The sequence below is a fragment of the Dermacentor silvarum genome, chromosome 1 (genome assembly GCF_013339745.2).
Source record: "Dermacentor silvarum isolate Dsil-2018 chromosome 1, BIME_Dsil_1.4, whole genome shotgun sequence".
NCBI classification, from domain to species: domain Eukaryota; kingdom Metazoa; phylum Arthropoda; class Arachnida; order Ixodida; family Ixodidae; genus Dermacentor; species Dermacentor silvarum.
In genome coordinates this window covers 178,708,160-178,724,550 of record NC_051154.1, presented here as the reverse complement: position 1 = coordinate 178,724,550, position 16,391 = coordinate 178,708,160, and the positions used below count along the sequence as shown (strand labels likewise).

Below are 16,391 nucleotides of genomic sequence, written 5' to 3'. Positions count from 1 at the left end.
ACGAGCTGCATTTAATGCAGCACACCCGAAAATGCACATAAAGAATATTGATCACACTGTTTATGACTGCGGTGACATTCCACATATGTGAACCTGTGCACCAGGCCTTCCGTTTTCCATCTCTCAGTTTTCTCAGCCAGGTATTTCCCTCCATTACTCTGGGGTATCGAACCATGTGCTATACTTAGCGCCATTCACAAAATGGATCTCTATTCCACGTTTCTCGGCCACCTTATGTCGTTACTGTGGTTGCGCAAAGGTCAATGAGACAGTGAATAAGTGAACCTTTTGCTTATGCAGGGGCGCCAGTTGGTTACAGATTTTACAAACTTGTTGCCAAAGATCCCGATGCCAGTTCCCCGGAATTCTTGAAGTACGGCATTGCGGAACCTGTAACGGCTATTGCCAAAGATGGAAGAAACGTCAATGAGTCAGTTCAAGCGTACAAGGTAAATATCTTTTTGGTCTGCTTCGTTTCATACGCGTGTTTGATCGACTCCTTCCAAACGTCACTATTAAAGCGTGCCCCTTTAATTGTCATTTCTTTGCCTTTCTGCCCTTCACATATGCACTAGGCAACATGATGTATCTCATAAAGGGTCAAAACAGCACAAACAAGAATAAAACCAATATATCAAATGGCATACGCTATATAAATATAGTGTATGCCATTTGATATGTTGGTTTTATTCTTGTTTCTACTATTCTATTCGTGGTTGCTGTGTCTCTATATAACAATATGAGTGCTTTCTTGACACGTTAAAACTCAGGGAAAATGACAACAATGAGTAGTTGAAGCACAGTCATGCTGCAGCTTATTTTTTATTAATTAGGTCCAGAGCACCGTTCTGTTTTTATAATAATAATAATAATAATAATAATAATAATAATAATAATAATAATAATAATAATAATAATAATAATAATAACAACAACAATAATAATAATAATAGTGAGCAAAGCTAGCCAAAGCATATATCTTGAGAATAATGGTAAGATAAATCCTTTTTGCTTAATGTCATTCAGTTATACTTGTTGGTGTGCCCACTAGGCTTTTTTCGATGTGGATGAGGACACTGGAGAAGTGAAAGTGGCATCTCAGATCAACCGCGAAGCTGCAGCTGTCGTTATGCTAACAACCGTGGTGACTGACGTCAGCGCAGTGCCACGCCAGACTGGCTTAGGTAAGAACCAAGTTCATTCAGCAGTTCCTAACTGGCTGATAAATATAGTGCACGAACTGAAGTAAACATTAACATGGGATACCTCGCAATGTAGCGTTCGCATTTTATCAACACCTACTTTATTTTCGTCTCCTCAGGGACCCTTGTGATAACCATAGTGGACCTAAATGATTTTCCACCGACGTTTCCGCCGCCTTGGAGCCCCGACCACCCGGAGCTCCACATAAGCGTCATGGAGGAGCAGCCCATAGGAAGTGTCGTCGCATCTTTCGTTGCCACTGACCCAGATTCGAACATTGCCAGTTACGCGATAGAACCTGAAAATCCCTTCTTCGCCATTGACAAGCTTTCCGGTAAGGCATATGCTCTTCGGAACATAAAAGGCACGCCACTTGCTCTAACAGAACTGTTCTTATAGCGAGTCACCTGTTTATTTATGTTCTTTTTTGTTCAGGTGTGGTAACAATACACAAGAGAGTCGACTACGAACAAGTGCAAGAATTGAAGTTTTCCGTTGTGGTGCGAGACACCGGCATTCCTCAGCTATCAGCGGTAGCGTTGGTTACGGCAACTGTTACAAACATAAACGACAATGACCCCACTTTTTCTCAGGTACACTTGCACTCACTTTTGTTAGTTTTTTTTTTTTTCATTTATTTGCTGATATCGTCTTATAATTATGGCCCTTAAACATGTTTTATGTTCTCCAACATGAGTGAGAGACAACACATTAAAAACAGAACAAGAGAAAGGGACAATCTCGTCCTAATCATGCGCTCTAAAAGAACACGCTGCTGAGGATGTGACGAAGCTCCTCACGGAAGCCTGCTTTCAGCTTCCTCAAGCTTCCGTTTGTGAAAGCACACGGCCATTAGTCGCAAGATTCTGCAGCTTACGTTCACTCTAAGAAAAGCTGTTACAAAGCGTGCCTCCTTGCATCATTTTGCGTTGAAGTTAGTTTACACAGCCGCTGTTTTGCAAACAGGTTCTCGGCTCGCAGACCGCAGGAATCTTAGTAGCACGTATAAAGCCTTCTGCGCGGAGTTGCCTTTGGAAGCACTGGCCTAGAGCTTTTAGTTCTGATAGTGGACGATTGTGCAATTGGTCCAGCACTCCGCACATCACTTGCCTCTCGGCACTATAGCACGGGCAGACACAGATAATGTGTGTGAGCATCTCATCACAGCAGCATGTGTCGCACGTGGGGCTGTTGGTCATTCTAATAAGGAAGGCATAAGAGTTTGCAAATGCGACGCCTAGCCACAAACGGCACAACATGGTCTGTTCACGTCATGTTAACCCAGGAGGTAGATGTATCTGTACATCCGGAGATAACAAACGTAAACGACACATGGTGAAAACGTTCGAGTCCCAAAAGGGCAATGCACATACACGGGGCATCAATCACCGCCCAGCCAGCAGCGTCTGTTCGAGAAAGCAGAATCAAAACACATTGACCACTTTCATGAACAGATCGGGCGGGCGTCTTCAGCGGAGTGGTCAATCACGATGGTATTGCAGTGTCCCAGGAGCCATTGAAAAGTTATGTGATGCTCTTTGTCATGGCTGCACTGATAGGTGTGTCGAATGTCTGAGGCCAGTTGTTCACTGGGTTTTTGAAGTATTGGGTTTTGCATGCACTGAAGGGCTGCCTTGTACTCACAGAAAACTCCATTGCTGTGGTGGCTCCTGATTAATGAAATCAAGTGCAGCTCGGAGTGCAGCACGCCCTGGATGCGTCGATGCGATCACACATGATGTTTTCAACTTGATTTCTTCAGATTTTGCCGGGATGGTGACTGCAGCAATAGAGCTGTTGGGTTTTAGCGAACCATCTAAGTAGACGTGTTGCCGTATTCTATGCACGCTATAAAGGTGTTCCAAGGTTGCTTGCTTTAAAGCTTGCAACGGCGCTCCTGCTTTCTTTCTCATACCTGGAATTGTCAATTGTACTTGCGGCCGGTGCAGACACCACAATGGTGCTGACATTCATGTAGCAGGCGTGAATTGTGTTGGCAAGTAAGTCTGGGGCCGTATAATGTAAAACTATTCCATTCTGACTTTATTTCAATCTCCTGACGTCGAATTTACGTAACTGCCGACGCAAGCATCAGGCGGTGACCCGCAGTGTCTTTTGAAAAGCCCAATCAAACTCACTTCATTTGCTTTGAAAGCAAATAGCATCGCCTACCTCGACAGGGTTTTCTTATCTGATTGGCTGACGATTATCTAATAAAAAAGTCGCAGTTTCGCCTTACAGGTGAAGCAACGATTGCGATATCAAACTAGTGGACAGCTATACGAAGTAAGGATAGTAGTTTTATCGGCCGTGTAAACTCGTAAACATAGGTATACTAACTTAATTAACAAGCATAGTGTCAAGCGCGCACAAGCAAACATGAACACATCTCACTAGATGACCGCGGAAACTCGCTGTCAAAATGCTGTAGTGAATAAGCGTGGCAGCAGCAGCGAGCGAATTGACCTTCGTCTCACCGCTAACGCCGACTAAGCCGCGAAAACACAGCGCATGGCTTTCAAGATACAGCCGCCCGCTCGGGCGGAAGCGCAGCGTAGTACTAAAGCCCCACTTTAAGTGCGCGGCCTCCCCCCTCCCTACTCTCCCCCCGGAGAGTTGCGTGCGACTGGACGGCAGCGCGCTTCCTTCCTGCTTCGCTCTCTCGCGTACGCGAGAGAGATAGAGCCGTGATCGCTGGCTCACCCTCGCACGCTTTCACTCGCACATTCAGAATACGGCGTGCAACGACAATTTTGTCGCCCTTGGACTTTATGCGGAACCTCATGGCGACGGTGACGTCAGATATGCGCTTGGAGTGTCCATACAATTGCTATCGCAATAATAAGGAGCGCGCACAGCGGATAGGTTTCTGTGATCCCAAGCTAGAGCAGTGAAAGTAGATAACCGGATGAGGAGGGCGGTGCCGGCATCTGCGATTGGCCCACGTCCACTTGCTTAGCTTGCGTGGCTCGTCAAAAATCGCGGCCGCGTGCAGACCCCGCCCCCCTCCTCCCCCGATAAGTTTAAAATACCGCTAAAACACATCTTCAGCTAAGAAGAGTTGGAAGAGCGATGTCGCATGAGTGCCGAAATGGCTCGACAATGTTACACTGCCACCGAAAATTCTTTTTTATAGAGAATCCATTCTCCCCGGCAGCTCTGAGTGGCCAGTGTCAGAGCAATCGGTGGGCCCACCTTTTATTCCTTTCAAAATGGGGCAGTCTCCGGCTATTCAAAAAAAAAAAAAAATCAGTTTCGTGCGGTGTGATAATGCATTTTTACTACCCGCACATCCCTTTGACAAGGTGAGTTGTGGCGGTTTTGTGACGTCGCGTCACAGAAAGGTGAAGAGGGTGCAACACACAAATTTTTGACCAGTAGCATAGGGCTTATGGTGAAAAAGGCGTAGAATCATAAAGAACTTCTTTAAAATTTTGTTTGGCCTAATCACGCATAATAATTGTGTACACATCATATCTGATGGGGAGTTTTCGCTGTTTTCGTTACGTCGCATGACAGAGAGGCAAAGTGGGGGTGGCCCGAAATATGTTTGACCAATTGTGGAGGGATAATGGCAGTAAAAGGATAGAAACAGATTAGAAGAGCCTTACGTTACAGCGCCCCTGAAGTATTAGAATAGCTTTGGCAAACGTTGAATGTGGCTTCTTTGCTGGCAAGCAAGCAAGATGGTGTGAGGGAATGCGAGTCAGGTGTCGGATGTGTGCTCTCAGGACATCTGTAGCAATGTAGGCTGTAATAGGATAATATCTGGCAATGACCACTGTTGCGATTGATGTATTTTTATTGCGCTAGTAATTATATGGACACTCCACGAGCATTTTTGCCGTCGCTGTCGTCGTGAGGTTCCGTATAAAGTCTGCACGGGCACCGTATCTTGAAAGCGATCTGCTCTGTGGCCGAAGTGTGCACCCGCGAAGGCCTCATCTTCAAAGCGATCTGCGATGGGTACAAAGTGCAAAAGTGGATGCGCCGAGTGCTGGTAGCTTCGTATGCGCTGTGCTTTCGATGTTTAGTTGGCGTTGAAGCGAGACAGCGCAAAGGTCAATTTGCCCGCTGCTGCTGGCGCGCTTTCTCAATCGTCTTAAACAGTTTCCGCGGTCATCGAGCGAGATGTGTTCATGTTTACCTGTGCGCGCGTGACACCGTGCTTGTTTATTCAGTTCGTAAGCAAATATTTTCAACTTTATACGGTCGATAAAAGTACTATCCTTACTTCATATAGCTGTCTACTAATTTACTATCGCAATCAATGCTTCACCTTTAGGGCGAAACTGCTTCTTCTTCTTTCTGGGGTATAACGTGCCAAAACCAGTTCTGATTATGAGACACACCGTAGCGGAGGGCTCCGGATTAATTTTGACCACCTGGGGTTCTTTAACGTGCACTACAACGCAAGCACATGGGCATTTTTGCATTTTGCCTCCATCGAAATGCTGCCACCGTGGCCGGGATTCGATCCCGCGATCTCGGGCTCAGCAGCGCAATGGCGAAACTGCGACTTTTTTCAAGAGACCAAGGCACGGGAAGTTCTGGGTGCTTGGGCTTGCGCACTCTGAAGTCTGCGAATATTTGTCGTGCAAGTATTTCCTAAGTCCAAAAATAGTGCATTATATAATTGCAACATTGATGGTACTGGAGCGCCCCAGGACTTCACGCCGCCAAGCGCGAGAAGCTCCACAATAGCAGCCACACACTTTGTCATGTGCGAAACGTGACGGCTCCAAGACACGTCTCTATCCATGATGACGCCAAGGAATCGGTGCGTTCTTCTGTTTGGTATAATTTGGCTATTGACCTGCAAAGTGTACGGGGCCATTGCTTTGCAAGTAAAAGCAACGAGTGCACACTTGTCAGGTGAGAGCTCCAGGCCTTGCCTTCTTAGATATGTTGGCACTGCCATTGAAGTCTTCTGAAATCGTGCGAGGACTTGTACGCGTGTCACTCCTGAAGCCCATATGTAAATGTCGTCCGCATATGTTTCCGAAATGTGTGAGATGCCAATGGACTGTAAAGGAAGGCGCGCATAAGGGGAAGCTGCAGACGAACTGCACTAATATGCAAGACAAACTGTATCCCATGTGATGGCACCTGGGATACAGTCTCTCTCTCCTCTCTCAAAACACGCGTGTGCGCGTATACACATAGACGTACACACTGTACTTCAGTGCTGTTATGGGCTGATGTTCGGAGGTACCTTTCAACTGCGCCTGCTTGGAGCACGAACCAGGTTGACCATCGGAGAGGGTCCGGCAAGGAAGACGAGGTGACGTAAAATTAAGTAACAGAGTTTAATACATGGTTACAAGTGAGCGGTGTGCTCCCAAGAAAACGTACAAGAAAAGTCCGGCGTGCATGCAACCTGCACGCTAGGGCAAAGCAAAAGTGTTCTTCACATGGCTGCTGGCTGGCCTTCTTATACCCTGCACCATCCAGGCACTTTCTTCCTTACTTCTCCCCTAATGCAGGCTAGGGCAGTTCAAAGGTTAGCATAAATGGTAGGCGACCAGAGCCGAGTGAACGTCCACTGCGGGGGAGCAAGGTTAGCATAAATGGTGGGTTACCGTAATGGGGTGAACGTCCACAGCGGGGGAGGAAGGGTTGCAGGGCGGCACAACAGGTTTCGTCTCTGACCCTCGCGACTGACACGTCTATTCATGTTGACGAGCGAGATCGTTAGGCACGCCGATTACTATGCGTTTGCACGTGGTCCGAGCATGGCCACTCAAAGTGAACCGGAATTGACTACACGTGGTCAGGGCATTGCAGCTCTAAGGGAATCGTAACAGACTGCCCTGCCGCCGAAGGAGATCCTGAGGGGCAGGGGACGGCATCCGCTGGCCAGAGGGATGACGCAGGTCGATGCTTGCAGTCGTCGTCGGCTGTCGCACAGCCATCTTGAGCACGAAACACTGTGATGTTCTCCAACGTAGCTCAATGTCCCGGTCAGAGTCTAAATGCCTCAGAATGGTCCGCAGCAGTTTCTCGTTCACCGCATGAGTCTGCAGAACTTCACCGAGACTCAACCGCTCAGTCAGCAAGCACGAGACAAATCCCCACTGAGTTCTACCAGGCTTATTTCCTCGCTCAAAAGTGACAGTTTTTACCAACTTACAGCAGCACTAAATACATACATAAATTTGTTGTTATGCACCTCACAAGACATGACTTAACCCAAATGCATGAACAAAAATAAAACCTTTCCAATCCTACGTCAGGAACAAACAAAAAACACAATTTTGCTAAAATGATTAAGGCTGATTCTTGATCTAGGGGCTTCGATTTAAGCCATCACCATTGCCACTGAGAGTTCCCTTTTTATAGCGCATCTTGAAAGAATATTGCTGTAAAGCGAGACTCCAACGCAGAAGGCAACCATTTTTGGAAGTCGTTGTCTGCAACCACCTGACAGGACAATGATCCGTTTCTATGATGAACTTCGAGCCCGCAAGATAACAAGACAATTTTTGAACAGCCCAAACGCACTCTTTCTCAGTAGCGCTGTACGCCTGTTCTCGACTCGCTCTCTCCCCTTTGGCATAGTACCACACCCATGCCTCGCTTGCTCGCATCGCCCTGGACCACAAATCTCCTCGTGTAGTCCGGCGATCTTAGCACGGGCTGACTCGTCAGCGCGCGCTTTAGGGGGTTGAAAGCCGATTACTTTTTTTTTTCTTCACTTCCACATTCATAATCTCACGTTGACGCGGTGACACTCGATAAGCCTTTGAATGTACCGGCTCCGAAGAAGTGAGCTCGATGTCGTGCGTAAGAACCGATGTACTTCCTGGCCTATCTACTAATAACTCCTGAAATTCTTGCAGGACTTCCTGCAACTCTGTCGTTTGTCCAGGCTCCCGCTGCACTTTAGAGACTAGTTCCTTAATCACGGCTGAACTCTCTATCTCTAGCATCCCCTGTAGGCCTTCCAACGTGGGCGCTACAGACAAATCTGGCAACTGCTCTTCCAACAACTAGGCTGCTTCCACTACGGGTACTTCTGATTGTGCGGATCAAAACTCCTGTGGTTCCACCGCGGAGGCATTCTCTATCTCCGCTTTCCGAGATTGCGAACCGTCATCCACTTCAGTTAGTGCCGCTTCCGCGACTGCTTTTGCAGCTAACTTACGAGTTTTCGGTCTCGTTTGTGTCATCACGCTAGCCTCCTCGAACATTAGCCCTTTCTCACACAGAATCTGATCCAACCTATTTGAGAATAGGTAAGGGTACAGCGCAGGAAGCATAGGCAATATGGCAGCTTCCATCTCAACTGTACCGAAAGGACCTTTAATTGCTACCTTTGCAACCAGAAGACATGCCCTGTGAGTTCCTACAGCTCGTTTTATCCAGACGCTTTTACCCGTGAACATCTCTGGTTACACATACGAGCTGTGAACCAAGTCCATGGTAGCCGCGGAGTCGCGCAGCACGCAACATGGTTTCCCGTTTACCTCAAGGTAGCGTGTATACGGTTCGAGCAGTTTCATGTTCTCGTCATTGCAACCAACCGATAGAAACACTACCTTGCCTGGTCACATTGCGCAGCAATGTGCCCTGGTTTGTGACAGTTATAATAAAGAAATGGTTTCGTCGCTTCCAATTTCTTTTTCTGCTCTGCTGTAACTCCAGGGGTCCCTTCCGACTCGGAAGTACTACCTTTGGAGGCGCCATCAATTACAAGCTCGTTCTTTCTCTTTTCAGGCCCTAGCTTCGGCCTGCCGAACCTGAAATTGAGATCGCTTTTTCGACCGTCCCTGACTTCGCGAGCCCGACACATGACAAATTCCTCGGCTAGTTCGGCAGCTCTGGCTATCGTACTAACTTCTGGCCTATATTGAACCCAGTACCTCACGTTCTCAGGTAACAGGTTATAAAATTGTTCCAGTGCAAAGCACTGAACAACCTTCGCGTGATCACCATAGGCCTTTTGTTCCTTGAGCCATTCCTCCATGTTTGACATAAGCTTATATGCAAACTCTGTATAGGACTCATTCTTAGCCTTTTCCATTTCACGGAACTTCCGCCGGCACGCTTCCACTGGCAGCCTATACTTTCTCAGCAAACTGGACTTTACCTTATCATAATCCTCAGCTTCCTTTCTGGTTAAGTGAGCGATTACGTCCGTTGCCTCGCCCGGTAACAGTGTGAGCAGACGCTATGGCCACGACTCGCGAGAGAACCCTTGCTTCTCGCATGTCCGCTCGAAGTTCACCAGTAACAAACCAATGTCCTCTCCGAGCTTATAAGTCCGCCTTGGCTCTGTCATCTTTAATGATACGCGTTCTCCTGCACTGTTTCCATAGCTCCTCTGCCCTGCTGCTTGAGCTCGTTCCATTTCAATCTCGAGTCGCTTCAATTCTAGTCGTGTTCCCTTTCTTTCTGTTCTTTAAGTTCCCGTTCTTCACATTCTTTACATTCACGTTCTTTACGTTCCTCTTCTTCACATTCTTTCTGTTCTTTACATTCCTGTCGTTCACGCTCTTCTGCCTGACTTTTCGCAGTTTCTCTCTCTCTAATGATCTCTATAGGCATTCCGTAAGCTCATCATCCTCAGCCTTTAGAGCAAGAATAGCCTCAATCAACTCTGGTTTTCGAAGTGTGTCAGTGACATCCAGGCGCAACTCCTTCGCTAGCTCCAACAACTCCGGTTTACGCAACGACTTAAAATTTATGGCTGTTTTCAGCACTGCTCTCTCTACTGTACACAACTATTTTTCCGCAACCTAACTACGCGACAGCAATAGCACGAATTACCCGTTCTGTTCTAACACTCCAACAAAACCCGGCAAAACTGAGCAAAGAAAGTCCCCCACTCACCAATTTGCAGCCAAGAATCCGGCGTAGACCATCGCAAACGCTGCATTCAGTTGCGACTTGGTAGACGAGGCTCGTAGATCCATGTATCACCGCTTGGAATCTAGTTGCAGAGCGGGTTGGGATTTGATGGATCCTCACCGCTTGCCATAGAGTTGTTACGGGCCGGGGTTTGGGGAACCTTCAACAGCGTCTGCTTGGAGCTCGAACCAGGTTAACCATCGGAGAGGGTCTGGCAAGGAAGACGAGGCGACGTAAAAACAAGTAACAGAGTTTAATACGTGGTTACGAGTGAGTGGTGTGCTACAAAGAAAACATACAAGAAAAGTTCAGCGTGCATGCAACCTGCACGCTAGGGCAAAGCAAAAGCGTTCTTCACGTGGCTGCTGGCTGGCCTTCTTATACCCTCAACCATCTGGGCACTTTTCCCTCACTTCTCCCCTAATGCAGGCTAGGACAATCCAAAGGTTAGCATAAATGGTAGGCGACCGGAGCCGAGTGAACGTCCACTGCAGGGGAGCAGGGTTAGCATAAATGGTAGGCTACCGGAGCCGGGTGAACGTCCTCAGCGGGGGAGCAAGGTTGAGGGCTGGACGACAGGTTTTGTCTCTGACCCTCGCGAATGACACGTCTATTCATGTTGATGAGCGACAGTGTTAGGCACGCCGATCACCATGCGTTTGTATGTGGTCCGAGCATGGTCGCTCTGGTTGAATCCGAATTCACCACACGTGGTTCGGGCATCGCAGCTCGAAGAGAATCATAACAGTGCGTATACGTAGTGCCATACAGACTGCATGCCAGCGGTTGCAGCCAAAGCAGAGAACGATTGAAACTACTCGATACCGTGCCGACAGGTCACGTTAAGCGGTGGATTGTGACTACAGGGCTGGGTGCTTACAGTATGAAATCATACGTGAAACCACTGTATGAAACCGTACGGTTCAATTCATGTTCATATCCACTGCACTAATTTCTTCCTTACAGAAAGCCTACCAGGCTTCAGTCCAGGAAAACGCTCCTCAAGGTACATTTGTGACAAGAGTTGAGGCGAAGGACATCGATGCTGGAGAATTCGGAATCGTTTCCTACTCTCTGCTGGGGGAAAAAAGCGGGGACTTCCACGTGAATAAGCAGGTATGTTTGAAAGGAAATGTAGATCAAAACATTCGCGGTAAAAAGATGGAATTTAAGTATGAAGACAACTTCCTAACTTCCTATCTAAAATAGTCAGTGAAATGCTTGATGAAGCTTTTCATTGTTATGCCCAACGGCCTTATTTTAAAAACAAAACTTTTTTTTTTTTTTTCAGGGAGATATACGTGTGGCGGGAATGGCCAATTTAGATAGAGAAATCACTTCCGCGATCACCCTTCAAGTAGTAGCCACTGACATGGGACACGACATAACAACGAGGAGATCTGTCTCTGCACCGGTAAGCACTCTCAGCTTTTTACTGCTATAAAACAAAGAAAAAAGGTATACCTTTCAACTATAGCAAAACTCAGTTCGCCCCAGTAGCTCTGAAGTTGTTCGTGAATCGCGTTCTATCTTTCTACTGGGAAAAAAATTTTACGAACTTTCTCACAACCTCGCAGGTGTACATCACCCTTCTTGACGACAATGACAGCCCTCCTGTTTTCACAAAGAAGACCTACGAAGCTTCGTTCGTCGCTAACAGCCCGCTGGAGTCTGCACAAAGCATTGTTCAAGTGTCGGCAACGGATGCGGATGAAGGAATCAACGCCGAAATTAGATATTCTATCGTTGCTGGGAACGAAAACGGTAAGGGGGCAAAGGGACAATCCGAGCGGCTGAGTTTCTAACAACAACCAAACAAAGTTATACAACTTGCTAGCTGGGGCTATCTGGAACCAGAAGGAGATTAGCGCACTATTTTTACCAGAGTCACTCCAGCTACTCGGAAAAGCACTTCCTGCTAATCGGGAAAGCGAAATAATAAGCTCTATTAAACAAGCAGTGGCATCGAGTACTATACAGGAATGAGAGCGAACATAATAGCACCTTTAAACTAACAGCAGGAAGCCCTAGTAAACAAATAGAAATTCCGTTTTATCACGCCTAATGCACGAGTCAAACAATAACAACGACCTGCTAGACTTCCGACCCATCAGTACCGTGAGAAGTCAAGCAAAACGTGACACTTGGCGCTTTCCGATCTTATGCGCGCGCAAGATAAAGTATTGCTCGGTTGATATTATACCTATAGGAGTTTTTATGGTCTCATACACAAAGACGAAGGTGAGGTTGCGTTAGGCAACAGGTGTCTGAACTCTAAGACTAATATTATTGGAGAAAGTATTCCTAATATTACAGCCATTGCCAATTATTACTCTTTTTTTTTTTTTTCATGGCTCCTGGATGGCACACCAAACCATTTACTATGTATCCCAACATCAGCCACGCCTCTCTTGACACATATCTTGTCTCTATTAATGCAACAGTAACGCACCATTTGTTCAGTATTTTCGGTCATTTGGTTGCTCTATTGAACGGTTGCTTTTAATCACAGAAGTTGCTCGTTAAATCTGAGTTGATTGCACAAGCTTCAAACTGTCATATCAAGCTCTTCACTGCGCTGTCTACTGAAGAAGAAGCGTGGTCTGTCAAAAGCGAAGCTGTTTTTGTGTCAAATGCGGTGACGAGTGCCCGCTCCAAATGTCCACTTCAAATGTCGATGAAATTTTATTAGAACTATTGAGATTTGCGAAATGTAATTTAGAGAGGATGTCGGGAATGTTAAGGGCAATGTGTGGGCAAAGTTTGAAGCAGACTTGTACACGTTACGTAAAAAAATGACCAATTACAATTACTTCATTCAAAAATGTTGATTACAGCGACCAATTACTGCCCCACAAAAGTAATTGAGCAATTACTAAAATATAATCAATTACTTTTATGTTGCTTTCGTCCCAACCTTTATTAATATTGTACGAATACAATAAATAGAATGAGCTGACCTGATTCTTTAAGTGCAACCTCTGCAGCTATTCACACGTCATTTCTTTTCACTAACAGTTGCGAATCACAGTGAGCGTTACTGAATAAACAAAGTAATCGATCACTTACAAAACTGCCAAAAATGTAATTGATTACAAATAATTAATTAAATGTAATTTGTTACATACAAGTCTGGTTAGAAGACGATGGGCTAATTAGGCGTGTTGTGGAAAATCTTCAAAATCCTGTTGATTTCACTTTGGAGCACTCTGGCGGATTCAAGAGGGTGTCCTTTCAGAACTATTCGGCGTATCAAGATGCGATTTGGTTGAATTAAGTGTGTTTTAGGAAAGAACATGCTTGAGAAATTTCAGAGCTTTAGGTGATTTGGGGGCGCCGTAGGAAGTTATCAAATTTGCTTCTAAAACGTTTGCCGTTTGCGAGCTACTGCACCAACCAAGATGAAACTCCTTGAGAATAAAGTGTGCATTACGAGAAACATGTTGAAAAACTGTAGGGATTTTAGGTTTATTAGGGGCACCGTAGATAATTTTTTTTAATGAAGTCGGAGCCTTTAAATGTTTCTTCAAGCAGGGAATAAAATTTTTGGTTTCACCAAACAGCTCACCATTTCTCCTTGAAACTTCGTGCACGTACAACACGGGAGACCCTGATACATTTTTTTTTCTACCTTTCCAAATTCTATAGTGTCTTTCTAAGTTCAAAGATGTTAATTTGAAAACGCCAAATATAAGCGGTAATGCGTTCAACGCCAACGGCGCCATACAGCTCTGGCTTCCTCCTGCGCGCGGGAGTGGTTAGGAGAGTGCCCGAGCGTTGCGCAAAAGTACCACGGGATCTGGAAACGCCTCTTTGCCAAGAAAACACTCGCGCCAGGTGGACACAGCTGCCTGTTTATCTAGAAATTTGCTTCACTGGAATTTGGATTTTTATTCAGCAAGATCGCGCAAGAGTGCCGAGGCATCTTTTTCTACGAGTCCTTGTTAGTGTCTCGGATGGCTAAAAATAGTAATCAATAAAAGCAGCAGGCTACAATGGCGCAGTTGTTCCAGCTAATCCAAGCATCATCCATCCCTGAGTACCGTTCTAAGCAGCCACCTAAATTAAATATTTTGGGATTTAATTAAGCAGAAGACACCATTATGCTCACTACACGTGTCAGCTTTAGTGTATACTGGTTTTCACTATGCCGAGGAGTGATAGCTTGTGAAGAATTCTGACATACTCATTTCTCGAAAAGAGTGTATTGATTCATGTGCAGCCTCCAGTGAAGTGTAGCCTCTTTGTCATGTTACTTAGTCTGCCAGCCGGCTCTTGCGGCAAATTTATTGACAATGAGGACATATGCGTTATCACTGAGCTGTGGTGGTTCTGCAGGTGTCCTCGCTGTTAACCCGAAGACCGGCATCGTGTACCCCGTGAAAAAGCTTGAGAGCAGCCGCAAGGAGTACCGCATCGGGCTCGAGGCGCGGGATGGTGCAGGCAATGGACCCAACACGGACAACTGTATAGTGCTCATCAGGCTAATCGAAATCAACCTGGACAAACCGCATTTTGTGACGCCATCACTTCCCAACGCCACGGTCGAGGTATTGGAGGTAAGAAACGGCCCGTGTAGAGATGTAACTTAGTAGCGCGACTGAACGCAATACGAACAAGAGAAAACATATGTAACGAGCGCTGTACTGAAAATTTAGTCAGAAAGAAAGCAGTCATATGCATATTTGCCTATATACGCTAATCTGAGATGACAGAAAAAGGCAATGCACAAAGGCACTAACAACTGGTACGTGTACATGGCAGAAAGCACCACATAGAAGCGAACAGCGCATCGAGTTCCTTCAAGAGAACATCAGCTTGTGATCAAATATAAGGACGAATTACTTGGACACGCTTTGGCCTTTCTTGTGAATGAGCAAAGCTTGCATGATCACACGTATTGACCTATCTCTTGTCAATTGTAGCATAGCACTCGTCCAGTGCATTTGCTTTTCGTAAACACTTCATTCGCACTAATAAGAACAATGAATATGTACCAGCTAGCCCACTTGTCATTTCTTCCGTATTGGCATCTTTATTATTATAGCACAATATGTACTGAACAGCTTCATGGTAACCACTCGCAATGCCGTCTAGTGCTGACGCACCATTCGCCACGCGCCACGCATACATTTCAGTGAAAAAAAAAAGGCATATAGAGAAGAATCACGTGAGAAAGTGCCTTGACAACACAAAGCATCTCTGGCGGTGTGCGTTAGTGCCGTTTCTTTTACTACATAACAATTGAAATGGAGAAGACGGAAGCGTGTCTTAATCTCCCCATCTTGTCCCACCAGTTACAACTGTCCGCCTGCCTCTTTCAGAATCAGACCCACTCTAACCAGGTCATAATGACTGTGGAAGCCAGGGACAAGGACCATGGCGACAACGGCCGAATTTCCTACTATTTTAAGGTAGGAGACAGGAACGTCGCTGAAATGGACGAGTTTCGCATCGACGAAGTCACCGGAGAAATTCAGGCGAAAGTCGTCCTCGACAGGGAGTTGAGGCCACGCTACGAGGTAAGCAAGCCTCCAAGATTGCAAGTTGGCAAACCGTGACAGTCAGTAAAAGCAAGCATGAACAAAAGAAGTTTTTCGCTGTTTACTAAACTTCCTTTTGCATTCGGGGAATCACGCACACAACACACCCTAATCAGGCCGCTGATATATGTCTACGAGGTTCGCCATGAATAAATCAGTTCGGGTACTCGGAATCGAATACTCGTTGAAAGTGATTGTAGATGTAGACGAGCACAGACAATGATGTGTGTCAAAAAAGCCGTACCCACGGCCTAGAAAATACTCTTACAGGATCCTATGCATGAACTGTCTATACTTGACCTAAGTAGTGATAAATTATGTTCAATTTTTTTCCCATTTTGCTCTCTAGAGAAAAAATAGTGTTTCAGCATAGATACTTCTAGGGTCCACTTTTAGGTGGTACCGTGAGTTCATGCAAAGCTGCCACGGTGTATGCGCAGATTCTATCTCACGGGAGCGGAGCAAAGTAGCGGTTTGCGGATCACGCAAGGTTAAAGCAACCTAACAAAGTAGTCAAAGCATGAAGTTATCTCACTATATTCCGCGATATTGACTAAACAAAGAAAGTGTCCTGTTATAAGGAAATTTTAAGGCACCAGAATTTATGACGGAAAGTCCTCTGCGTTAATGCTCCTTACGATGTCAATCTTTTCCATTTCAGTTGGTGCTTGTCGCCAAAGACCACGGCACACCCGCCCCATTTGAAACGCTGCGTTTCCTGACTGTCGTCTTAAAGGATATTGATGACAATGCACCTCTGTTCCCTCGCACCCGGGTAACATTTGCCTTCCA

The 16,391-nt window shown here is 46.0% G+C and overlaps 1 protein-coding gene across 1 annotated transcript in view; it reads left to right on the top strand.

Moving 5' to 3' along the window:
- Window positions 1-16,391, top strand: part of LOC119436458 (cadherin-87A) — a 152,783-nt gene that overhangs the window by 118,395 nt on the left and 17,997 nt on the right. Inside the window, exons 22-31 of the mRNA XM_037703311.2 lie at window positions 301-449; window positions 1,052-1,184; window positions 1,322-1,537; window positions 1,639-1,796; window positions 11,023-11,172; window positions 11,348-11,470; window positions 11,634-11,820; window positions 14,395-14,615; window positions 15,381-15,578; window positions 16,261-16,374. Of these exons, the coding sequence (XP_037559239.1) occupies window positions 301-449; window positions 1,052-1,184; window positions 1,322-1,537; window positions 1,639-1,796; window positions 11,023-11,172; window positions 11,348-11,470; window positions 11,634-11,820; window positions 14,395-14,615; window positions 15,381-15,578; window positions 16,261-16,374 (1,649 nt within the window). The remainder of the gene's footprint in view (window positions 1-300; window positions 450-1,051; window positions 1,185-1,321; window positions 1,538-1,638; window positions 1,797-11,022; window positions 11,173-11,347; window positions 11,471-11,633; window positions 11,821-14,394; window positions 14,616-15,380; window positions 15,579-16,260; window positions 16,375-16,391) is intronic.